Source organism: Oryx dammah, unplaced genomic scaffold, assembly GCF_014754425.2.
Source record: "Oryx dammah isolate SB20612 unplaced genomic scaffold, SCBI_Odam_1.1 HiC_scaffold_16, whole genome shotgun sequence".
Lineage (NCBI taxonomy): Eukaryota > Metazoa > Chordata > Mammalia > Artiodactyla > Bovidae > Oryx > Oryx dammah.
In genome coordinates this window covers 11106641-11132257 of record NW_024070200.1, presented here as the reverse complement: position 1 = coordinate 11132257, position 25617 = coordinate 11106641, and the positions used below count along the sequence as shown (strand labels likewise).

Genomic DNA, 25617 nt, shown 5'->3' with positions numbered 1-25617 from the left:
GAAGGCAGGGGTTTCTCTGCAGAGAAAAGTGCAGTCTGTCCCCAGCCCCTATTCTGATAGGAGATGGAACGGAGATAGCAGTGAAATATCAGCAAGGGCTGAAATCAGAATCCCTTCTGGGCAGTCAGCTTATCACAAGCGCTCTGGTACTTTTAATATTTGATGATTGCTTTCTGGTCTAGTGGAAATATCACAGGTTTTCATGACAGACAGCAGCTGAAGTTTCTGTTTCATGCTTTACAAGGTCTATGGCCTCAAACAGCCTTTAGGAACCTCAGTTTTCTCATCTGTTGACTGAGAAAAATAGTACCTAGCAACCAGTGTTACTGTGAGGTTATCTAAGTAAGATAATGGAATTAAATATCTGCTATAGACAAAAACATGTATGTCCCCCCAAGATTCATATGAAACCTAATCCTCAGTGTAATGGTGTTAGGAGGTAGAGCCTTTGGGAAGTGATTAGGTTATATGGGTGGAGCCCTCATGAATGGGATTAGTGCCCTAATAGAAGAGACCACAGAGAGCTCCCTTGCCCCTTCCCCCATGTGAGGACACAAGAAGAAGATGGATGTCTAGGAGGTAGAAACAGGCTCTCATGGGACGCTGAGTCCAACGGCACCTTGATCTTGGACTTCCCAGCCTCCAAACCTATGAGAAATAAACCTCTGTTGTCTATAAGCCATCCAGTCTGTGGTATTCTGTGCCAGTCACCTGAGTGGATTAAGACAACCTCCCTGCCCGGAGCCTGACACAGAGAGGGTGCTCAGCAAGCACGAGTTCCCCCAGGACTAAGGGCTGGGACGCAGGCACTGCTCCTGCCTCCACCCGAGGGAGAGTTGGCAAGTGGCTCCAACACCCCTGAGCTCTGGAAGACTTGCTCCCTGAAAGCCTGGGCCCCTGCCAGCAAAGCCGCCTGCTCACACAAGAAAAATATTTGGATTTGCAAATGGACTCAGCCCTCAACGGGAACAGACTCTGACTCAGGGTGTCAGCAGGAGAGCTGGGCAGATGTTCAGTGCTAGCCTGCTCCTCTCACCCGCGGAGCGCCTGGCCCTTTGTCCAGCCTCCTTGCCTGGCTCCCAGGACCCAGCCTGTGCTCTTTTGCTTCTGGCCGGTCAGTCCAGATTTGTCCCCAGTGGCAAGGATGTGCCCTGGGTCTGTTTTCCCAACAGCTTGGGCATGTGCTGAGTAAATGGATGCTTATTCAGGCCAAGTCCCAGGATGGAAATTCTCGAGCCCTGGGGCGGGGTGGTGGAGTGCAAAGAACTTGCAGTTTGGGGTCAGATGATGGCAGTCAGAATCCAGGCTCCGATTGTGACCGATCATTTAATCTCTCTGAGCCTCAGTCTCCTCCACTCCCTGCCTCCTAGGCTACAGAGAAAACCCCTCGGGCCTATTCTGTGCTCCTGCTTAGTGCAGGGCCTGTCATGCAGCAGGTCCTCGAAAGCTTCTTCCAGCTCAGCCCCCAGGTCTGGCTTGCTTCTGGTGTCTGTTTCTCTAGTGGCAAAGTCATTTCCATGGGAGTGAGAAGAGAAATCAAAAGAGTTCTTGGGGAAAATCAGAATATTATGATCTTTTTAACCAAAAGAACATCTGCCATCGTCTCAGAGTCTTCTGTTACTGGGACGTAATAATCTGGGCAATATTATTTTATTTTATCCCATTAAGTGAACAAAGATTTTTAAGAGGCAAAGAGTACAAAGACCAGGGTCTGAATCCCAGTTCTGCCACTAATTTGTGTGACCTTGGACAAATCACCTTCCCATCCTGGCCCTCGGTTTCATCACCTATAAAGTGAGTTGTTCTTTAACAACAAAGTTGTGTCTGACTCTTTTGTGACCCCATAGACTGTAGCCTGCCAGGTTCCTCTGTCCATGGGATTTTTAAGCAAGAATACTGGAGTGAGTTGTCATTTCCTTCTCCATATAAAGTGAGGAGGTGACCTAGATGTTGTTTGAAGTTCCTTCTGGCCCTGAAGGGTGATGTGATGGAAAGAGAAGTTGCTGGGGTGTTGGGAGGTCCTCAAACGCTGCTCAGTTAAAATTTGTCTTCTGAGTGCAGCTCATCAAGTCTTTCTCAACCTGCTAGTCTATAAGTAATTTGCTGCGTGACTATTGATAGGTAAGTCGCTTCCTCTTTCTGGGCCTCAGATTCCTCATTTGTAAAATAAGGATGTTGGACTAGGTGAGAGACAGCTAACATGGGGCGGGTGTACCACACCCCTCCAAGTGTGTTCCTAATTGCAGGCATCACTGGTGGATCTCAACTTGTTTCCCGCTGAGCCCAGGCACAACCTCAGAATCCTTAACACAGCACTCCCAGAAGATGCTGTCACTCAATCAGAGTAGGTCCATAGATGACACCTAAACTTGCTTTCCCTTAGAGTTAATCTGAGGTCCTTCTCAGCTGTGCTCCTTGGGAACTTCATGACCCAGGGACCCTTACTACTCACCGTGTTTGGCCAGGAATCTCAGTGCCTCCAGCTGCCCACTCTGGGCAGCCACGAACAAGGGGGTGATGCCATAGGCATTTTTGGCTTCCACCTTGGCGCCTCCGCTCACCAGGATCTCCATGACCTCCAGGTCGTTGCGAGCCACAGACTCGTGCAGAGCCGTCCAGCCTCGGTTACAGCGGTGGTTGGTGTCCGCCTTGTACTGCACCAGAATCCTCACTGCCTCCACGTTCTTGCGCTCACAGGCTGTGCCCAGCAAGAAGCAAGACGGTCAGCGGGGCCCCTGGCAGGACTTGGACAGCCATGCCTTCATTCATTCATTTGTCCATCCAACCATTCATTCATCAGCCAGAAGTGAATTCACGCAACAAATATCTGCTGAGTCTGCACTAAGTTCCAGTCCCTTCACTAAACCTAGGATATACAACTATAGTAACAGTAATTAGCAATAATATTCTGATGTGTGTATAGCACTGGTTATGTGCCTGTACTCTATTCTAAGCACTTCACGTGGTTAATTTAGTTCTCCCAAATACCCTTAAAGGATGCTGTATTGTCCCTTTTCACAGAGGAGGACAGTGAGGCACAGAGAAGTTAAGTGACTTGCCCAGGGTCACACAGTAAGTGACAGAACTGGGATTCAAATCCAGGTAGTCAGGTCTGGAGTCTCTGTCCCCTGGAAGGTTCCAGAATGCCCCTAACTCATCTCCCTTTTCAGTGTTACCTGTTTCAGTCCTCCACGAGGCCAGAATAAGAGGAGGGCAGTGTCACATTCCTGCTCAAAACACTTCCTCAAACGCTGCTCAGTTAAAATTTGTCTTCTGAGTGCAGCTCATCAAGTCTTTCTCAACCTGCTCAAAGCTCCCTTTTAAGCCTTATCTGGCTCTGGACTCTAAATGTACCCTTAGTGCTGGCAGAGCTGTTCCAAGGGAGACCGAGAACTTGTCCGAATTAACCACCCCTGGAAACTTCTCTGAGTCAGTTAGGGAGATGGGGAGAAGGAAGAGGGGCTTCCTAGGTGGCTCAGTGATAAAGAATCTGCCTGCAGATGCAGGAGACGCAGGTTCGATCCCTGGGTTGGGAAGATTCCGTGAAGTAGGGGATGGCAACCCATTCCAGTGTTCTTGCCTGGGAAATCCCATGGGCAGAGGAGCCTGGTGGGTTACAGTCCACGGGGTGGCAAAGAACCAGGCATGACTGAGAGACCGAACGTGCATGCACACGAAGGAAGAAGGGCTGCCTGTGCAGTGTTTCAAACAGGACCCCAAGCGAATCTCACGGCTTCTCTAAGCCTTGGGCTCTTTCACCTGTAAAGCAAAGGTAACAAAACCTTCCCGAGAGGGTGCTGTGGGAGAGTGGAGTGGGGCAAGGTACAAAGGCTCTAGGGTGGAGCTTATGTAGGATCAGGGTTCAGGCTTCAGCTGTGAGTCACTCAGCATCCTGGGAGGTCTTTCTGGGACAGCTGGGGCTCTGGGTGACGGCTCCGGTGCCCAGGGGACATGAGTTCTAGGGAAGACACCTCCACCACAGGTCTGCAGTGGATCCGGTTCCTGTTGCCGATGGGATATTCCAGGGAAATTGGGAATTTCTGTCGTTTTTCAAAGTGTAGAGGCCCTGTGCTTTTTGCAAGACCCGGAGCTGACTGTTTACATGCATAGGCATGAACTAGACACTGGAGAGTGGAGTAGTTCAGAGCGTGATGCTGGCATCCAGCCCTCAGAGTTAGATCCCAGGTCTGCCCTTCCTGGCCATGTGATCCTGGGTGCCTCCCGTCTGCTCTCTATGCCTTAAGGCCTCATCTGTAAACTGGGGAAGCTAGCAGTGCTTGCTTCATATGTGGATGTATGTGAGGGTTAGAAAAAAGAACAGAGCTTGGTGTATAGTAAACACTTGATAATTGCCAGCTGTTGTGATTATTCGGATTTTGACTCTGGGCATTGCTAGGGCAGCTGGTGACTGTCCTTGGATGACATATTGAGTAAGTTGGAGTTTTCATTTTCTCAAAAATCCTGGAGCAACAGATTCCCTCTCGTGCCTCTTCACTTTTGCCTATGCTGTTCCCCTTGCTCATCCCGCTGGTGAATCCCTCCAGTTCAGGTTCAGCTCTGGGACTCCCTCCTGTGGGGGTGCCCTCTCCCACATCCTGGTCCCTCCCCCAGGCTCCCTTGTGTCAAGCTCTTTGGTGCCAGTAGCTGACTAAGAATCAATGTATATCGCCTGTGAATCAATGTCTACCGGACTGCACGATCACAAGGGCATAGACCATATCTTTTCATCTCTGAGTCCTCAGTGTGCCAGGCCCATGGGAGAACTTGGGAAATATTGCCTGAATATGTGCACGAATGAGTGGTTCAGTTATGTAAGTTATACACCTGAATGAGGCTGTGCCATCACAGTGGACCCGGTGGGGAGGGTTGTACACTTTGCAAGCAAATCCTCCTGATACGCCTCTGGACTTTTCCTGGGGGAAGCCCACGCCCCTGGGCTCACCTTTGTAGAGCGGTGTCTCTCGGGACTTGTTGGAGATGTCGGGCTCGGCACCAGCCTGGAGCAGGAATTGGAGGCAGTCCACATGTCCCCTGCAGGTCGCCAGGTAAAGGGCCGTTTCCTCCTGCAGGGTGCGCTGGTCGATGACTGCCGGGTACGCTGTGGAGGACAGACCAGGAAATTCATGAAGGAGGAAGATACCCATCTGTCCCTCCAACACAGAGTTAGTCCCAATTCCCTCCCATTCTGAGGACAGACACCTGTGGCCTCCGCCTGAATTTACCAACCAGACTGCCTTCTTCCTCTTGGTCCTGGATTCAGCCACTTACAACAGGGCTGTTTCAGCTCTCCGTTCATATTAATCCAGCTCAGATGCCACCTCCCCTGGGAAGCCTTCCCTGATTGAACCCCCTCCTTCTCTGAACCCAGCCTTCCCTCACACTCCCACCAGCCACTGCCGCTCTTCCTGCTCTGGCGTGTGGTGGGCTGCCTGGGGTCCCTTTCTGGATCCCTGAGGGCAGAGGTAGATCCTGCTTGCAGGTGTTCCCCACCCTCATCTAGCCTGGGGGGAGGTCAAGGCTCCAGAGAGGAGGCATGAGTTGCCCAGGATCTCACAGCTGTTGGAGACGGCCTTGGCAGGGCACAGACACAGCTGTGGTATTTTCCACACCAGATCAACCCTGGAACATTCTGGGACAAGCTGGCACTCTCAGAAGTCAGCCCTCCCTCAGTCCTCTTCTAGGAATTAGACTCTCCTGTCCTGGAGGGCTGGAGAGGTGGCAGGATGGGGTGGGGAGGGCGGAGTTGGGGAGACAGGGGACACGTCACTTCCTCCCTTCCAACGTGCTGACTTTAACTCTGCAAGGCGGGGTGGTACCTTGGCCTTGCCCCTGGTCACCACGGTTGTTGTGGGCCAAAGCTCCAGAAGGAAAGTGCCACCACCCATGGGTCCCAATCCCACCTGTGGCCGCAGCCCAACCCGCCGCCTCACCTCGGTGCAGGGCCTTCAGGCAGTTCAGCTGGCCGTAGTAGGCTGCCTCGTGCAGCAGCAGCCAGCCATCCTTGTTGGGTTCTGAGAGGTTCTTGCCCGCCTTGATCATAGCCGTCAAGGCCTCTTCATCTCCTTCCTTGATGGCCTTTAGCACAGGGTCCACGGGCCTGTAAGAGCAAGGGGCGGGTCATTCCTCAAGACCGGGGCGGACGGAGGCAGGGCCAGGAGCGGGGTTGGCTGTGGGATCACACAGCCCTGCTTGTCCCCGCTGCTCTGGGACAGGTGCTCAGCCCCTGCAGCCGTGTCCTCTCGATGAGGAGACTAATCCTTCCTAACCCCCACAGGCGAGCCCTGGGAAGCCTGCCCTGACCTCAGGCCTGACCTTGGCCCTCCAGCTCTCAGCCCCATCACAGCTTCCTTGGCCTGCCTGCCCGTGTCAGCCTCTCCCTGCCTCCGGTCATAAGCCATCGACTCATCACTTGTCTTTACATGTCTTTGATCATTCGCCCACCATCTGTCTGTCTCCTTCACTGGACTGTGAGCTTCAAGACCATAGGGCCTGTGTCTTTCTTTTATCCCTTATGATTTGATTCCCAGGGCCCAGCTCAGTGGCTTGTCCTTAACAGGTGTTTAATAAATATTTGCTGCTTGAAAGAAAGAGCGAGAAAGAACATAGAAGGAAGGGAGGGAGGGAGGAGGAAGAATTCAGAATTTAAGAACCGTAACAGGGAATTCTCTAGGGTCCAGTGGTTAGTGCTCCACCCTTCCACTGCAAGGGGCACAGGTTCAATCCTTGTTCAGGGAACTAAAATCTCACATACCTTGCCACCAAGCAAACAAACAAAAAACCAAACCAACCAAACAGACCCCTAATTCTTTCACTCCTTCATCTCTTCTATTTCCCCAAAGACAGTTTCTTCCCTGTTAGAATATTTCTTGTTTCTTTGGGAATTTTATTTGCATCTCATTCAAAACAACTTTGCAATGATTTCCTTTGAGCATTTGGAGGCATGAAAGTGAAAGTCGCTGTCGTGTCTGACTCTTTGTGATCCTATGGATCACATAGCCCGTGGAATTCTCCAAGCCAGAATACTGGTGTGGGTCCCCTTTCCCTTCTGCAAGGGATCTTCCCAACCCAGGGATCGAACCCAGGTCTCCCTCACTGCAGGCAGATTCTTTACCAACTGAGCCACAAGGGAAGCCCAAGGATACTGGAGTGGGTAGCCTATCCTTTCTCCAGGGAATCTTCCCAACCCAGGAATCGAACCGGGGTCTCCTGCATTGCAGGCAGATTCTTTATCAACTGGCTATCGGGGAATCCCTATTTGGAGGCAAATCAACCTATGAAAATAAATATGGGGGCTCTGGATCAGGCCTCGCCTGTGTTGCATACCCTTGTGAGCCCCTTGAACTTGGAGCATTTCCACGTGTTTACCTCTGAGTTAGGCACCACAAGGGGAAACTACGAGAAACACGGCAAGCTCATTCACCTCCACAGATGGGAACCAACGGTCCCTTTTACAAGGAGCTCCTTGGCGGCCAACAGAGAATTAGGGCGCCCCTCTGTCCCTGCAGCTTGCAGTGCCTGGCTCTGCTGCACCAAGACCATCGTACCAGAGGATTCGGGCATCCAACGCTGGCCTCCAAAGTGATGGGCAGCCAGCCCCATGGGAGTTTTAATGATAGTTAAACACCTTCCCTGCACATAGCGCTCCAGAGTGTACCAAACGCCTCCACCTCAGGGCCTATTTGCACTGAGATGGAAGCACAGACCCCTCAGAGTGGGACTATTCACAGTGAGTATCTCTCTGGGGTCTGCCCAACCCTTTTCCTTACTCCAGATCCTTCTCCTCACCCCTAGAACTTTTAGCTGCTACAAGATTTAAATGCCTGGAGGACTAATACATCTGAAGCCTTCACAATTTAAAACTCTGTCAACATCAAAGAGATTCCAGGGCTAAGGTGAGAGGTAACTTCTTAGCTTGACTCATCCAAGCCACTTCGCTTGTTCATTCATTCATTGATTCTCGGCGCTGACTTCCTCCATCCTTAGAGAGTCAGTGAGGACCACGACTGCTATGGTTCCACCCTTGGGAAACATGCTGCATAAATGTCCCTATCTCCCAGATGGAGGAGGTGAGACCAGAGGCCAGCCTGGTCCCAGGACCCTCGTCCCTGTCAGGGGCCTGGATAGGCCCGGAGCGTCTGCAGGGCCAGCCCCTTCACCCTCCCAGCTGCTTCCTGCAGCGAGAGCAGCACTTCCTCCCGGCTCTCAGTCTCTCTGGTTATTAATAGCTTCAGAGCACAGATGCCGGTTAAGTTACAGATCCAGCAAGGACGATGGGTAACTGACCAGATAAGCCCTGGAGTCCCCATCAACGCCATCACTGCCACCTTGACGAGCTCCTCTTACGAGCGGCCAGAGCAGCCCCTGTTGGTGTCAGGAGAGGCCCAGGTGGGGTAGGTGTCCCGTCTTCCCCGGAAGGTCTCCTGTGGGACCCGGCTGAACTGGAAAGGATGAGGGCTGGCTGTTTTTGTGGCCTCGGTGGTGTGCAGTGTCATGAAAACACTCTCAGGACCTGCCGCCCAGCTTGGGTCTTGTCCAGCTGGGGTATGAGGACCCTGGAGCACTCAGGCACACACACCGCTGGCTTGTCTGTGAGCTCAGCCAAAGTGCCCGCCTCCAGGGTGGGGGGAGCTGTTGGGGTGTTAGACCATCAGAGACTAAGAAGCTACACAGGACCCTGGAGGCCACTCTGTCCTAACACAGGACGGAGACTCAGAGAGGGACAGCAACTCGTGGACAGTTGCACAGGAAGCGGCGGCAGCGCAGAGACCAGAATCTGGGTCTCCCTCTTCCTGACGATCAAAATCCTACCTGCAGCACCAAGGAAGAGGTGGGATGGCAGGTTGCGGAGGGCTGAGAAGAAGAAGTGAAGCATTGGCCAATCGCCTCCTCCCCACAATGTAGCTGATCAAGGATACAAGGGCTCCAGCGATGGGACCCCTCTTTGGCTTTTAGCTGCTTCTAGGGTCGATGTGGGGGAGCAGAGACAGAACTCGCACAGAGCTATTTTCAAGGACACACCGAGCCCAGATCCTAGTACTAGGCAAAGAGAGCCCCTCCTGTGGCTCGGATTGTTTCTCCGTTTTAGCACCTGGCGCTTAATAAATAAAAGCAACAAAGCAAAACCGAACTTGTGGGTGTGGGCTTTGTGGATGTGCTCAGACAGACCCGTGCTGATGACGAGGGAAAGTGAGACAGACAAGCAGCAGATTCATCAGCCTCAGCTCTGAGCCTCTGGGGTCCTGGGCTGTCTCCCCAGTTTCCCTCTCACTGGGTCCCCAGGTTCAGAGCCCCGTGGGGTGACTCTAGTGCACAGGGCCCATCTGAGGGGGCGGCACACCGAGGGGATAATCGCAAGCTCAGCCTGGCTGGCAGGTCCTTGAGGACAGAGTCTGTGACCACCAAGCCCGGCTTGGCTGGAGCCTCTGAGTCTCCGGGGGACATACCTGGAAGAGGTGTGTGTCTCGGAGGGGGGGGGTCCCTTCCTGGGGCCCGTGGGCCTGCCTTCCACCCCCAATCCCAGTCTGGAGGAGAGTGAGCTTGGATGGTCTGGGGGCCACGGCGGGGGGCACTTACACCAGCTGGGAGGACTTGCTGCGGTTGTATTTCTGCATAACCTCCTGGAACAGGCCCTTGGGGGCTGAGGTCGGGGCGCTCTCAGGAGACACAGCGGACCTGGAGGGTGCAGGGCAGGAGTGAAAGAGGGAAAAGTATTCCGTGTATGAGAAGCGGGTCATGGCCGGAGGCAGGAACGAGGATGGAGGGAGAGCGAGGGGGAGACTGACAGACAGACACAGGGCTCTGAACCAAAGCAGATGGCCGGGTCCTCCCTGTGTCTGGACGCAGCTGCTGTGTCTCCAGATTATTTTTGGCCCCTGGAGGAAGCCCTGGGAGATTTAAATGACCATATAAGACAACAATGAGGTTAACCTCACCCCACGCCCCAGGTCCCCCCTCCCCAGCCAACCACGCGGGAGGCAGATATGAAGCAAGGTGACATTCTTCACCCAGAAGATGTGAGAAGTAGTCAGTGGCAGGTCCCAGGATGAAAAGCACTCAGTCTCGGGGCGGGCTGGGCTGGGTCCCCACAAGAGATGGACAAGAAATTCACCGGGGTGGAGGACAAGGAGAGCAAAGCTGGGGCGCCAAGCCAGGTCAGTGCCCCACCCCCACCTCGCCGGCTCCTCATTAGAGGGTCCTGCCATCCCAGGGTCAGAACAAACAGGGCAGAGGGCACAGCAGAAGCATGCATGAGGGTCACGAGAGCCAGGGCTTGGAGTCAGACTGACATGGGTTCAAATCCAGCTCTGGCACTTCCTGGCTGTGTGACCTTGAACAGGTACCCCTTCTCTGGAATTCAGTCTGGTGAGGCCTGAGTGCTTGAACAGTGTAAAGGGCTTATCAGAGGGCCGGGCACAGGGCTCGACATGTGTCCACCATTGATCATATCACGATTTCATCTCTCTGGGCTCCGTTTTCCCACCCCCCACCCCGGGCTGTTGTAAGGACAGGAGGGTCAAAAGGAGGGGTGGTGGCCTCTGTACAGATCTGAATTTGTTGGAGTTGGCGTGGGAACAGGGCTTGCTGGCCCCTCTTCCAGCAGACTGGGGGCCCTGGGGCCTTGGACACCCCAGATGACCCAGTCTGGTCTCCTGTGCCCCTCTTGGGGTACCCTGAAGGATTGGGGAGGATGCTGGTACAGGTGACCAGCCCCCTGTGGGCCACGGAGGTGCTAGAGCTATAGGCCCTGCAGATTTTGTGGGCACCCTCAGCCAGGTGGGGACACGGAAGGGTGAGGAGCAGAGAGACGGGCAGGACGCCAGCACCTGTCCCGCGTGGTTCATCACTGCAGCACGGCCATCACTTCCTGCCTTCCTTCTCGTCGACCTGTTCCTGAGCACCGCGAGGCCAAGTGTGATGCCACGACTGCTAGAGTGGGTGCCGATGCCACTGCTTTGTCTAGACATGGAGGCTGAGGCTCCAAGAAGTGAGAAACTGCCCCAGGCCCACACGCAGCTGCGAAGTCGCTGCCTGCCTGTCCGTGGAGCTCTGACAATGGGCTCCATTCCCCAGAGGCTTGGTCTTTCCCTCTCTCCCACCCCTTTATCCTCTCTTCTGCCCTCAGTCCACCACACTGACAGGCCCTGCAACTGGGAACAAGCCCCCACCCCTCTGTGCCTCAGTTTCCTCTTTTGCAAAATGAGGAGGCGGGACCAGACCAGGGGTCCCCTCGCTGCTGTGGTGGTTGTGGAGCTTTCGCTGCAGTGAACTCACGTGGATACTCAGGAGGTCACACACACCCAAGGCCGTGTCCTGGGGAGGGGGCTCAGAGCCCGGGCCTGCCAGGGTCCTCTTCCCAGCCTCAAGAGCTGCTGCTTCAGCGTCACTGCTGCACTTGCTGCGTGTATATGTGCTCAGTTGCTCAGTCGTGTCTGACTCTTTGCAACCCTGTGGACTGTAGCCCGCTAGGCTCCTCTGTCCAAGGGGATTCTCCAGGCAAGAATACTCGAGTGGGTTGCCTTTTCTGCCTCCAGGGAATCTTCCTGACTCACGGATCAAGCTCGAGTCTCCTGTATTGGCAGGTATATTCTTTACTCCTGGCCCTGAAAAGGGGAGACTTCTGGGCACAGTGGCAGTCCCCAGCCCGAGGGTCATGACAAAGCCCTGGGCTTCTACATCTGCATGGCCCTGGGCACCCAGTCACTCTCATCATGGGTCCATGTGTGGCCTCATCACTTTTTGCTGTTAGACTGATTTTAGCCAGGTAAAAAGCATTGATAGCAGCCCACTATCACCCTGAAATGAGGACATTTCACTGATGGCATAAAAGTAACAGCAAGAAAGGGACAGTGAGGCTGGTAGGGGTGGCAGCGAGGTGGTGACGGTGACTTTCCCTCATGAAGCCTCAGGGCAGCACCTTCTTTCCATCCTCCCGGCTCCCTGGATAGAGGCAGGGGGCCGATTGCTCCCACAGGCAGAGGAGGAAACAGACAGACCATGCTTGTTTCAAGGAGACCTTCCCAGCTCCTGCTGGTCCCACGCCGTGCACGAGGCCCCGGGCGGTGCAGATGGTTGATGTGATCCTCCAGATGTTCAGAAATCTACAGTGTTGGGGGGCCAGGACACACACCGCCACCGGGCTGCAGGGGAGGGCCTGGGAGAGAGGCTGGAGGATTCACTCTGGGGGCTCTGAAATCAGGCATTAACTGGGCTGGAGGGGCAGATAGGGTGAGTGCTCAGAGCTGGAAAGTGTGCAGGGCCCCCAACTGGGTTCCGTGTTCTTTCTGATCAAGTCTGCCGACCCCACTTCCCCTCAGGTCTGGAGCAGGGAAATTCCCAGCGAAGAAAACCACCAGGGCTGAGTCATCCGAGGTGAGAGGGACCTGGCAGGATGTGGGCACAGGTCATGACCTGGAAGGGGCCCAGGAAGAGTCCCCCGTCCTCTGTGTGGGTGGGCAGGTCGGGGTTGGGGTGTGTCCCCATAGCCAGGTCCCTGTCCTGGAATCCAGCCCATCCCGATCCTGACACCGGTCAGGCTCAGTGAGAGTGGGGAGCCGGGCAGTGATGACAAGGTCCCCTAACTTCTCAGTGAGTCCTCTTGGAGTTAACGAGATGCCCGGGCCAGTCCCAGGAAGGGTGTTAATTTGGCCTGGACCTGGGTGAACGCAGGTGGCAAGCAGGCATCTTAATAGCGGAGGGAGCTGGTAACAAGACTCTTCCCCGTGCCTGCCACCCTACCAAGCAGCGTCTGACACCTGCTCTCTCATCTGGTCCTTACACGAACCCTGTGTCCAGCACAGGTGTCATGAGTACAGGGCCTGGCACACAGTCAAGTGTTAGTCACTCAGTCGTGTCTGACTCTTCGCAACCCCATGGGCTGTAACCTGCCAGGCTCCTCTGTCCGTGGGATTCTCCAGGCAAGAACCCATGGACTGTAGCCCGCCAGGCTCCTCTGTCCGTGGGATTCTCCAGGCAAGAACACTGGTGTGGGTAGCCGTTCCCTTCCGCAGAGGATCTTCCTGACCCAGGGATCGAACCTGAGTCTCCTGCATGGCAGGCAGATTCTTTACTGTTTGAGCCCCCAGGGAAGTACACAGTAGGCGCTTGATAAATTTCAATGAATATTACAAAACAAGCAAATGAAAACCTTTGAAAGGGTAATACCCTCTATGGCAATCTTGGTGGTGTGTGGTTATAGGCCAAGACCTCAGATTCCTGGAGAGCCAGCCCTCCGTGCTCATGGTTAGAGAGAGGGAGAGCTCACATGAGCCCACTACCTCCATGCCCAGGCCGCCCATGAGCTCTGTCCCCTCTCATCCACTGGCCAACTCATCCTTTCTGGGCTGGCCAGAGAGGACTCACAAGTAGAGGGGAATGAGAGTTCCGACTGCAACTTCTGCCTTCCCATCGAAGGCTAAGATTCATTGAGAGTTTGCTGTGTACTGAGTCTTATGATAGGCACGTGGCACGAACTACTTCATTTCATCCTCTAGACCACTTTGTGAAGGCGATATAATTGGCTCCCTTTTGCAGATGAGGAAACTGAGGCTCAAAGAGGTTCACTTTCTCTAGCCCGTTTGACGAACTCCTATTCATCCTGCAAAGCCCACCTCCTAGACTAAGAAATAAATCAACTCTTCCTGTGTCCCTCTGACACTGAAGCAAGCCTCTTTGCTGCACCCATCCTATTTGATCATTGTGTACCTCTGAGCTTTGCCCTCGTTAGACTGCAAGCTTCGGGAAAGTAGGGACCAGGCCTGATTCACATACAAGTGCCAAGCATGAAGCTGGAACATCATAATTGTACAGTAAAAGTGGCTTCTTTGAATTGTTTGCAGCTGTGCATACATCAGCTCAAGCAAGTTCCTGCCTCATGCTTTCATCTTCTTAGAAATGTAACCTTAAATAAAATGCAGAAGTTTGAAAACTGGAAGACCCAGCCTTCTAGACCCATTTGAACTGGTTCATGTCGGTAACCCTAGACTCCCTGCTTCATGAGTGCATGAATCCTGTTTTTTTTATTGGATAGGAAGTTCGTCTTCCATTCAGAGAGTCCTCAGTGGGCCAAGGTTTGGCGAATGATAGTCATACATACTCAAGCCAAATCCTTTGCCTTGGGTTCAGGGATCAGAGTTCAACCCTTTACCCTCTGGTAGAGGAGAAGCAAACTGGAAAATGACTTTAAGAGGGAATATTATATTTTCTCTGAAATGCTGAGCTGGCTTTCATTGCTAGGATCCCAAAGTGCCAGTTGACCTTTATGTCCTCATTTGCCATTTTGGTCACAAGCAGGTAACAATAAATTGTATTTCTAGAGAATTTTCAGAGAAGGCAATGGCACCCCACTCCAGTACTCTTGCCTGGAGAATCCCATGGATGGAGGAGCCTGGTAGGCTGCAGTCCATGGGGTCGCTAAGAGTCAGACACGACTGAGCGACTTCACTTTCATTTTTCACTTTCATGCAGTGGAGAAGGGAATGGCAACCCACTCCAGTGTTCTTGCCTGGAGAATCCCAGGGACAGAGGAGCCTGGTGGGCTACTGTCTATGGGGTCGCACAGAGTCGGACACCACTGACGCGACTTAGCAGCAGTAGCAGCAGAGAATTTTACTGGATTCAAAGTACACTGATTTGCATAGCAACAATCACTGGGCATCTATAGTGATCCAGGCTCTTTGCCAGGCACTCACTGGAAAAGACTCTGGTGCTGGGAGGGATTAGGGGCAGGAGGAGAAGGGGACAACAGAGGATGAGATGGCTGGATGGCATCACGGACTCGATGGACTGAGTGAATGCTAGGAGTTGGTGATGGACAGGGAGGCCTGGCATGCTGCGATTCATGGGGTCGCAAAGAGCCGGACACGACTGAGCGACTGAACTGAACTGAACTGAGGATACAAAAGTGAGTAATATCTGTTCTCTGTCCCCAAGAAGGTCACACAGTGTCACTGGGGACACTCTCAGGAGGCCAGATAATGACACAAAAGCTTGTCCAGGAAACGGAGGCTGTCATGAGATGAGCAGTCAGGGTACACAGGGAGGAAGTGGGGGAAAGCCATTCAGGCGGCAGGATGTTGCGGGGGACTTCAACACCTACCTCATCTGATTTGCTTTTCGTAAGAAAAGGTGCCAGGTGAGCCTAGGCAAGTTCTGTTATTACCATTTTAGGGATAAGGCTGCTGGGGCTCAGAAAAGTCAAGTCACTTGCCTGAGGTCACACAGCCAGTAGTGACAGAGGGAAGATCCAGACCCACTCTACACGCCCTTCCCTTTCTGGTCTAATCAGCCACCGCCTCACTCGGGTCTGCATTCACCCATTCATCCGCCTACAAAGGGCTCTGCGGTGTTGCCACAGATCAGGCCCCACGTGCTAGACACGGGGCCTCACAGGAAGGAGGACGAGTGAGGCTCCAGCCTTCATGGAGTTCACAGGTGAACGGCAGAAATAAAAAGATAGAAGCTGTAAGTCATTGTCAGGGCAACGAAGTAAGCAGCCAGGAAAGGAAGAATGCAACCTGCTTGACCGGGGAGCCTGCTCAAAGATGAGGAGGGGCTGGCCACGGGGAGCCTCTGAGGGCATGTGTGATGCCCACCTTCTGGACTGCTGTGGGGCACTTAGACGGACACGGTGATATTCGGGGATAAATCTGTTCCACGACTCTCTCGGGCCCTATACTTACTCTCAGGCGGTGTCTGAATGCAAGTCCATATGTCTCTTGTGGGGGTGGGACCCTAAATCTCAGTGGGGAGGAGGCCCTTGGAAGTGGAGGAGGGGCAGGAAACAGAGGCCTCTGTAGCATCAGCACAGCTGGCTAAGTGTCTGAAACTCAGGGTGCGTCAGACCTTGGTTTGGGTCCTGGCCCTGCGGGGCGCCTGCGTTGTCACACGTAAATCGGACCCTGAGACATCCACCTTCCGTGGCTTCTCTCAGGGTCAGGTGAACGCTCGTGGGCTGAGCTTGCAGGGCAGGAGAGGAGAATTTCATTAAAAATCCCATGAAAGGGACTTGCTTTCCCAGTAGCTCTGCCTCCTTTCAGAGACGAAAGGGCAGAACAGAACCCAGGCGGCCGCAGGTCACCTCCAGGGTGCGGAGAGGCAGGCTCAGTCCTCCTGCCCTGCACGACTCTGCCTGGGTCTTAGGTGAGGACCACGTGGCCCCGCAGAAGCCCTTTCCCTGCTATGTGAGAGGTTTTTCTCAGAATAAATGTTTACACCCCATGGTGGGCCTCTACTTTCTACCCAGAGAAGAAGGAGGAGGTCAGGGCCCAGTGCTAATATTTTCAAGGGTCCCAGGACTCCTGGGGGTGGTTCCCACACTGGGGAGAAAGCTGCAGAGGTGGCCCCAGGATACATGGTTTGTGCTGCAGCTAGGATGAGGGCAGGATGCTCTTCTATCTGATCCCCCTGAGAAAGAGGAACCTGTGGTCTGACTTAGGCTGAACTGGCCAGAACAGGAACCAGGGCTTCTAGAACATGAGCCACCACGATCTTAGCTTTGGACTTCTGCATTTCAGATAGAGTCCCAGAATGGGACTTCCTTATGCACAGCTCAGTAACTTAGAGCTTTCATCTGAGGAGGCTGCCTGCCTGCCCCTTTAGGGAAGGGATGCCTGAGTGGTGGGCATCCCAGGCCTTTGCTCAGCCTGCCTTGCAGAAGTGGTCTAGTCTCCGAAGGGCCAAAGTCACCCTTTGATCAGGGTACAGGGTCAAGGTGTACCATCACCCACCTTCATCCCTATCCACTGGTTCTGAGCATCAGAAAGTCTGTTTATTGTTGCTGCTGTTATTACTATTATTGTTTGAGGTTCAGAGAGGTTAAGTGACTTGCCCGAGGTCACACAGGAAGTCAACTGGCTGTTGAAGACAATAAGACTTGAGGCCTATGACTCAAGGTAATACCCACACAACGGTTATATCACTTCCTACTCCCATGGAGAATGGGCATATGTATATGTATGGCTGAGTCCCTTCGCTGTTCACCTGAAACTATCACAACTATATCCCAATCGTTAATCAGCTATACCCTATTATAAAATGTTTCTGGTGTTAAAAAAAATAATAAAAATAAAATTTTAAAAAATTCCTGCAAATACACACTTGTCTTGGACTCCATGCGGAGCAAAAGCATTTTTTAAAATGTATATGCTTCTTCTCTAAAAGCATTATAAGATCCAGTGCCATTTTAAGGTCCCAATTACCTCCATGCCTCTCACCTCCTATGAAGGGGGTAGGTGTCTAGACCTGTCTCTGGACATGCTACATGTCCAGCATGAAGCCACATACGGCTACTGAGCCCTTGAGATGTGGCTAGTCTGAATTGAGATGGGCTGTGAATGCAAAATACACACTGACTTCTAGAGACTTGATAGGAAAGGGAATGTAAATATCTCATTCGTAAGCTTCATATTAATGACATTTGGAAATGATAATATTTTACATACAAGTTAATTTCATCTGTTTCTCATTACTTTTTAGTGTAGCTCTTGGGATATTCAAATTGCACCTGTGAAATTACAGTTGAGGCCCACACCATAATTCTACTGATGCAACCTGGCGCTGCTGTAGATGGTCCAGCTAATGGGATGATGAGGTCATACCAAGATGGGGGAGCCAGAACGGAAGGCAAGATAGCTTTGCCAGGCAAATATTCCTGCTTCTCAGACATGTATTTCCAGGGAGACAGCATAGATAGGGTAAACTCTGGCCAGATTCAGCACCTCAGTTCCACTGCATCCAATCATAAAGCCAGTGATATGAGACTAAGCTTTGGGCTTTGGAACCAGACAGGTCAATGTCTGCAACACAGTCTGCCAGCTGTGTGACCCTGCACTAGTTACTCAGCCCTGAGCTTCAGTTTCCTCATCTGTAAAATGGGAATATAGCATAGAGATTCCTAGAAGGTCCTTAAGAGGATAAAATGAGGCAAAGTGTGTATAGCACCCAGGGCAGTGCCTGGCACCTTCAGAGCTCAGTAAGCTTGGATAACAACTGTAAGTCATTACAGTGTGAAAATACAGCTTAGAGACCAGGCTGCTTTGGTCTTGGGTTAACAGTGTTTGGGATCTGCACCCGATTGGATGCCCCTTGCTCACCTGGTCCATGGATAGAAGTGGGCGGGTTCACGGTTGACACGTGTGGGTACAGTGGTCTCAGGGGTGGCTGGGCCCCGAGTCTTGTCAGCCAGGCTCTGCTCAATGGCCATCTGGACCAGCTCGTCCTCGCTCAGGCTGCTGTACAGGTTGTATTCCTCTTGCCCAATGGCGCGCGGTCTGCCCCGAGCACTGATCTCCGTGGCCATCCTCTTCCACCCCTCACCTCCACCTCCAGAAGACACTCAGCAGGGAGGAGCCAGCATCAAACCAGAAAACTCTGTGAGGAGATCAAAGCCATCCTGGTAACTAAGAGTTTGGAAAACAGCTGTGTTTATACACAGGGAAGGCTATGCTTTCTTGTAGCAATCACACAATCATGTTTCATCCTTTTGCTTTGTCGTATGATTTACCCAAACACCCATTCATCTATACATCCATCCATCCATCCACTCATCTATTCATCTGTCTGCCAGCCCGACTATCCATCTAACCAACCACCCACCTGTCCAATTATTCATCCTCTCTCGGATCTAGCTGTCCACCTACCTACTCATTTATCCATTCGCCCTCCCATTCGTTCACCTCATCATCCATTTGTCCAACCCTCTAATAATCTATCCATCCAGCCATCCATGTTCCTACCCATCCACTCATCTGTCTATCCAACCATCTAGTCATTCACTCATCTCTCCACTATTTAACCTCTGATGTGTTTGTCTGTCCCCCGCCCAGTCATTTATCCACTCAGCCACCTATATATCTATGTATTCAGCCAACCATCCACTCATCCATGGTTTATTTTTCCATCCCAGACAGCCTATCTATGCATATATGCATGCATCATTAATTGAGAGATTATTTACTGAGCACTCTTCTAAGCATTGGTACCAACAGACAGAATCCCTGCCGTCATGGCACTTACACAACTGTGCTCACATTCCTTCCTTCCAGTTATCCACAACACCTTATTCCCCACTTCTCTGCCCTGTACTAGAGTTGAGATTATTAGAGATGAATCATATGCTGTAGTTAAAAATCAGTTGTTAAAATCACTTGCCATGTTGATTCCAGGGACTGTCTTCTCAAAAAAAAAAAAAGCCTAAAGGTGAAATGGACTTTGCTTGAGTCAACTGCTTTAAGGAAATGAGGCCAAATCAGCTAAGCTTGACTTTTGTTTTGACTGGCTGACATGCAGTGTGACTCTAGGTCAGTGCTTCTGAGCCTTGATTGAAGATTAGAGTCATATAAGGTCTTTTTAAAAAATATGCAAAATACCAGGGCTGTAATTTGGTTTGCTCAGCGAATATTCACCTTCCTCTTTCCCTCGGAGGCAGATTGTTCCCCTGTCCTTCCCCACGGAGATTGGGCTTGGCCTTGTAACTTGCTCTGGCAATGAACACTGATGGACATGATAAAGCAGCCAGTTGACGTGCGCGTGTGCAGTGACACTCACTCCTCTGCCAGCTCCAGGACACCCCCCTGCCCCGGAGCCATTGCCCTTTAGCTGGGCCCCAGAGTGAACCCACTTGGAGCAGCCTTAGCCCAACCCGCATAGAGGAGCTGTGTCCAGTGGGCCTGCAGCCTGAAGCTGAGTAGCCCAGCCTGGCCTGGCCTAGATTAGCCCATCGACCTGCAGACACAGAACACCAGAATAAATTCTTTTTTTTTTTTCTTGTTTTGGTTGCACCACGTAACTTGTGGGATCTTAGTTCCCTAACCAGAAATTGAACCCCTGCCCTCTGCATTAAGATCATGGAGTCCTAACCACTGGGCCACCGGGGAATTCCTGAGAATGAATTCTTATTGGGGGTGCTGTGTTATGTAGCATTCTTGTGGCTTTAGATAACTGATACTCAAAAGACTATGCCAGGCACTTCACAAAGAAAGCAGCTAAATGGCCAACCACCAAAGGTAAGGGCACTTCACTTCCTAAGTATCTGGGGAGAATGTAAATTAAGACTCTGATGTAATACCGCTATATACCCACCAGAATGGCTCAAGAGAAGAAGATGGGAAATGATGAGGGTTAGAGAGGATGTGGAGCAACCAGAATGTTCCCTACTCCTGGCAGGAGTGTCAAAATGGGATGGCATTTGCTAATGCTGAGCATATTTATTTCCTTTGACCCTCAAATCTCCACTCCAGGCTGTATGTCCAAGACTTGTATACAAAATGGCAAGTTCGAGAATATCCATAGCAGCACTGTTCGTAATAACCCCCATGGAAACTCCCCAAATGTCTATCAGCATTTGAATGGATTACTACATTGTGGTATATTCACGTGACAGATAGTATACATCATTGAAATACTCAAATCGCCACTATATGCAATAACAGGATGAGTCTCATGAGCCAAACTGAGCAAAAGAAACCAGATAATAAAGAATATACACACACCATTCAATCTGTATAAAGTTCAAGAACAGGCAAGGAGAGTGGTTACCTTTAGGAGTTAGCAAAGTGAGAGGGACCATGAAGGGGGCCAGTCACACGATATTTTTTTAAGATTTTTTTCTTTGATGAGGACCATTTAAAAAATCTTTATTGAGTTTGTTACAATTTTGCTTCTGTTTTATGTTTTGGCTTTTTGGCCCTGAGGCATGTGGGATCTTAGTTCTCTGACCAGGGATCGAACCTGCACCCCCTGCATTGGATGGGGAAGTCCTAACCACCCGACTGCCTGGGAAGTCCCCTGTATTTCTTGATCTAAGTGGTTTACTATTGGTTGGTTCCCTTTGAATCCTTGGAGCCATTCAAGTGATCTGTATGCTTCTCTGTGAGTACATTATACCACAATAATATATCTACTTTAAAAGTATATAAAATTGGTTCTCTATAAAGGATTGTGTTTGGGCCCCATCTCAGACCCATTACGTCAGAATCTCTGGATTCTGGTGTGTGGCCTGGGTATCACACTTCTTCTAAGAGCTCCACAGGGGTCTGGGAACCATCACTTGGCAGAGTGACCGGTCATAAAGCACAAGTGGGGCAGGGGAGCACCGTCCGGGGTGGAGGAGGGGCAAGGGATGAGGACACGGGCTGAGTCCTTGGTAGATATTCTTCTCATGACTGTTACCGGGGCTTACCTGGTAGCTCAGTGGTAAAGAATCTGCCTGCCAATGCAGGAGACTGGATTTAATCCCTGATCTGGGATGATCCCCTGGAGAAGGAAACAGCAACCCACTCCAGTATTCTTGCCTGGCAAATCCCATGAACAGAGGAGCCTGGAAGGTTACAGTCCATGGGGTCCCAAAGACTCAGACATGACTTAGAGACTGAACACACACACACACACACACACACACACACAATTACTGTCACAGCCCTAAGAGTAACAACTGTTGGCCTATAAAGTTCCACCTGATCTCCTACCTCTACCATTATTATTATTTTGCAGCAGCAACAACATCAGTTTTGCTTATTGTCTAAATAGCTCCAGACTGGGAATCGAGAGACTTGGGTTCATTTCCCAGCTCAGCCATGAGCATCTTCCTCTCTTGGGCCCTTGGGTTTCCCATCTGTTAAATGGCGGGGTGGACTAGACCCTGCCCTCTGTCACTGGCACCATGCAGCCAGGTTGTCCCCACAGCCGCCTGGGCCAGACCCTGTTTCCCACACTGCCTTCGCTACTCTGTGCCTAAGGTCCCTGCCTTGACTTTTCCAGGCCTGGAGTCCAGCTGTACCCCTGACTTGGAACAAGGCAGAGACTCAATACCTGTGGTGCTCCCCTGACCGGAAGTGCTGATGCCCAGTGCCTGGCCTAATGTTTCGATGCCTCCACCTGAGGGCATCCCTCTGCTCCAGGCCAGTGGCAGGGGGAAGAGCACTGGACTAAGAGTCAGAGACCTGGGTTATAGTCTCCCAGTTGAGGCTCAAGTGCTGTGTGACCTCAGCCACATCCCTGTCCCTCTCTGGGCCTCAGTTTTCCCATTGCAAAAGGAGGGTTTTGGCTAGAAGCTTTCCAAGGGCTCTTCCTGTTCTAAAATTTCTGCAACTCATTGAGATATTTAGTCAGCTCTGTGTTAGTGAAGCCCAAACTCTCTGTCCCTGGGGGTCCCTATGGCCGCGTCAAGAGATTCTCCATAGTTATGGAGCTTGCTGCTGCTGCTGCTGCTAAGTCGCTTCAGTTGTGTCTGACTCTGTGTGACCCCAGAGACGGCAGCCCACCAGGCTCCCCCATCCCTGGGATTCTCCAGGCAGGGGGAATAAGGACCTAGGTAGGAATAGAAGGATCTTAGATCTGAGAGTCAGGAACTCTAGGTCTAGTCTCAATTCTGCAACTTACTAGCTTTGTGACCTTGGTCAAGTCACTTCCCCTTCTGGGCTTCAGCTCTTTTATCAGTAAAAATGGGAATGAAACAACCCACTTCACCATGCTGTGGGAGCCATACCTATGGTGGGTAGGTGCAGGCAGTGGGGAGAAGACCCCCCAGTCCTTCACCCCAAGATAGCCATTGGCTTTGCAGCCTGGTGTGGGTGGTTCAGAGGCACCTGGACAGCACCCAGCTCCAGCGAGCACCCCTTCCTGACCAGATTTCTAGGAAGGCAAGGGCAGCTAGGTGATGCCATCTCCTGCAGCTAATGCCAGACTCCTCAGCCCCTACCCCCATGGGTGAGATGCATCCAGAGACTTTCCCTTTTATCATTTATCTCATGGCATTGCCCTGACAACAGCCCTAGAAAGTAAGAACATTTTTTGTTGAATTAACTTACTAAACCTTCTGCATCCTTGAGCCTTCCACAAGGACTTGATGTCCCTGTGTACTTGATACCCACACATGGGTGTGTTGGATGAAGCAATTACGATTCAGAAGGGGAAGGAAAAGGTATACATGAGGACAGGCAGCTGGAACATAGGGGTTTGGAGCCCAAGCTTCCTACCTCAAATTCAGTGCTCCTTCTGGGAATTTCAGGGACACGGATCAAGGTAAGCAGCACTCATGGGCTTCTGAGCAGGCAGGGGTAATACTGCCATCCTCCTCCAGCCTGGCACCTGCACAGCGGGCATGGTGTCAGGCTCTCAGCCCATGCAGGGGAAGTTTCCCAGGTGGGGAGTGACCTTGAAGGTTCTTGAAGGAGAAGAGCTTCCCCATCTTCGCTGTGGGACCTGACATCTCTTGATTTTCCCATTGAGATCCTCAGTCTGTCTGCGGCCACAGCACCCTGAACAAGCCCAGTCTCGTCTGATCTTGGCCTGGTTAGTACTTGGTTGGGAGATCCTCAGCCTTGAGTAAGTTACCCATCTTTAGAAGCCTCATGTGCAAAAATGGAGACACTGGTAAGGACTGTTGTGAGGAGGTGGTGGCAGCATTAAGAGGGCGCAGGCGTAGCGGGCCTAGCACTGGACCTGGCCGTTGGTGTGGAAGCCTGCGATGCCCGGTTGCTTCCCCGTCACGGGGCTTCCCCACCACAGGCTAGGGCTGCTGCCAAGGACAGGGGGGTGTCTCCTGGAGGTGGGTGGGACTCCTCAGCCTTAGCATGAGGGGCTGTTAGGGAACAGCCTCTGGGGACATTGGCTGGGTTCAAATCACAGCTTTGCCGGTTATTAGCTATGTGACCCTTAGAAGTTTAGTTTCTCTACCTGTTTAGTTCAGTTCAATTCAGTTCAGTCGCTCAGTCGTGTCCAACTCTTTGTGACCCCATGGACTGCAGCAAACCAGGCCTCCCTGTCCATCACCAACTCTTGGAGTTTACTCAAACTCATGTCCATTGAGTTGGTGATGCCATCCAACCATCTCATCCTCTGTCGTCCCCTTCTCCTCCCGCCTTCAATCTTTCCCAGCATCAGAGTCTTTTCCAATGAGTCAGTTCAGGTGGCCAAAGTATTGGAATTTCAGCTTCAGAGTCAGTACTTCCAATGAATATTCAGGACTGATTTCCTTTAGAATGGACTGGTTGGATCTCCTTGCAGTCTAAAGGACTCTCAAGAGTCTTCTCCAACACCACAGTTCAAAAGCATCAGTTCTTTGGCGCTCAGCTTTCTTTATAGTCCGACTGTCACATCCATACATGACTACTGGCAAAACCATAGCCTTGACTAGATGGACCTTTGTTGGCAAAGTAATGTCTCTGCTTTTAAATTTGCGGTCTACGTTGGTCATAACTTTTCTTCCAAGGAACAAGTGTCTTTTAAATTCATGGCTGCAGTCACCATCTGCAGTGATTTTGGAGCCCCCCAAAATAAAGTCAGCCACTGTTTCCCCATCTGTTTGCCGTGAAGTGATGGGACCAGATTCCATGATCTTAGTTTTCTGAATGTTGAGTTTTAAGCCAACTTTTTCACTCTCCTCTTTCACTTTCATCAAGAGGCTCTTCGGTTCTTCTTTGCTTTCTGCCATGAGGGTGGTGTCCCTACAATGGGCTCAATAAGAGCACCTGTTTCATGGCAGAGTGACAGTGGGGTGAGGAGGTGAGATCCCGGGTGATGCCCTGCCCCTCTCTTGTCCTCAGCTTCTCCTCATCTTCGTGCTGCTCAGCTTGATTTCTGAGGCCTCGGCTTGGGGGCTGGGCCACCTTCTGGGCCTGAGTCCAAGAAAGAGGCTGGCGGTCTCACAGGACCCTCTGGGAGGCTGATTGAGATAAAAATAGCCCTTCCCAGGGAAAGTGAAAGTGCAGTGGGCACTGCCAGTCAAGCTAGGGGCCTGCAGAGGGAGCAGTGTTTGAGTGTGGCCCATCCAAAGCCAGCTTGGAATAGGGGAGACCAAGGCTTCCAGGGCCCCCTCTTTTCCTCCTTTGTGGGTCCCCAAACATTGGCTCCAGGGGAACCTCCACCTCTCCCAGGTGGCATCTGTAAAATGGGGGTAATAGTCACTGTGATGGGGGTTCTTGTGTTAACACAGTAAAGCACTTAGCACAATGCCTGACCCATCCACAGTTGGTGCTCTTCCAAGCTGGGCCTCAGTTTCTACACCTGTAAAATGGGCATAGAAACATGGGCCCTTGCAAGACTCAAGTGAAGATTAAATAATAGCACTTGAAAAGTGGTCCTTCTTCCTCTGGTTCCTTCCCCTCCCCACAAATCCAGGCTCCCTGACAGCCAGGGTCTGCCTGGGAGCTGGCAGGGGCCTGGGTTCCCACAGATGGGGTGGTGTTTTGTGGCTGTTTGGGGTGGGAAGAGTGGCTTCTTGATGTCTTAGTAGAAACTGGGGCTGGGAGCATGGCTGGGAGTGTCGGGGACAGGAAAGGGCCTGGCAGTCATCTTCCAGGGCACCAAGCTCCACTCTGCTGGGGACCTGAGTCAGAGGTAAGAGCCCAGAAAGCCACTTCCAGCCCTCCGCTCCTCTGCCTTCCCTTTCCTTCCTCGTCCACTCACTGTCTGTCCCAGACGCCTTCCTGTGGCTTCTCCACCAGGAAGCCTCCCTGATCTGATGGCTGAGGAGCCCTGAGCTGCCTCAAGGGCACTCGTCCTCCCCTAGTACTCTGACTGCCCTCTGTGGGCCTGGCTCCCTGGGGAGTCCCGAGGCATCCATAGCGGAGGGCCGTGTCACATTCGTGCCATAACCCAAGGACCTAACCCAAGGCCAGGTAC

The 25617-nt window shown here is 52.0% G+C and overlaps 1 protein-coding gene across 1 annotated transcript in view; it reads right to left on the bottom strand.

The window, feature by feature from the left end:
- Positions 1-25617, bottom strand: part of ASB2 (ankyrin repeat and SOCS box containing 2) — a 48451-nt gene that overhangs the window by 16009 nt on the left and 6825 nt on the right. The window contains exons 2-6 of the mRNA XM_040256592.1: positions 18090-18366; positions 9574-9672; positions 5931-6097; positions 4943-5098; positions 2453-2698 (exon numbers count right to left, since the gene is read on the bottom strand). Of these exons, the coding sequence (XP_040112526.1) occupies positions 2453-2698; positions 4943-5098; positions 5931-6097; positions 9574-9672; positions 18090-18295 (874 nt within the window). The 5' untranslated portion in view covers positions 18296-18366. The remainder of the gene's footprint in view (positions 1-2452; positions 2699-4942; positions 5099-5930; positions 6098-9573; positions 9673-18089; positions 18367-25617) is intronic.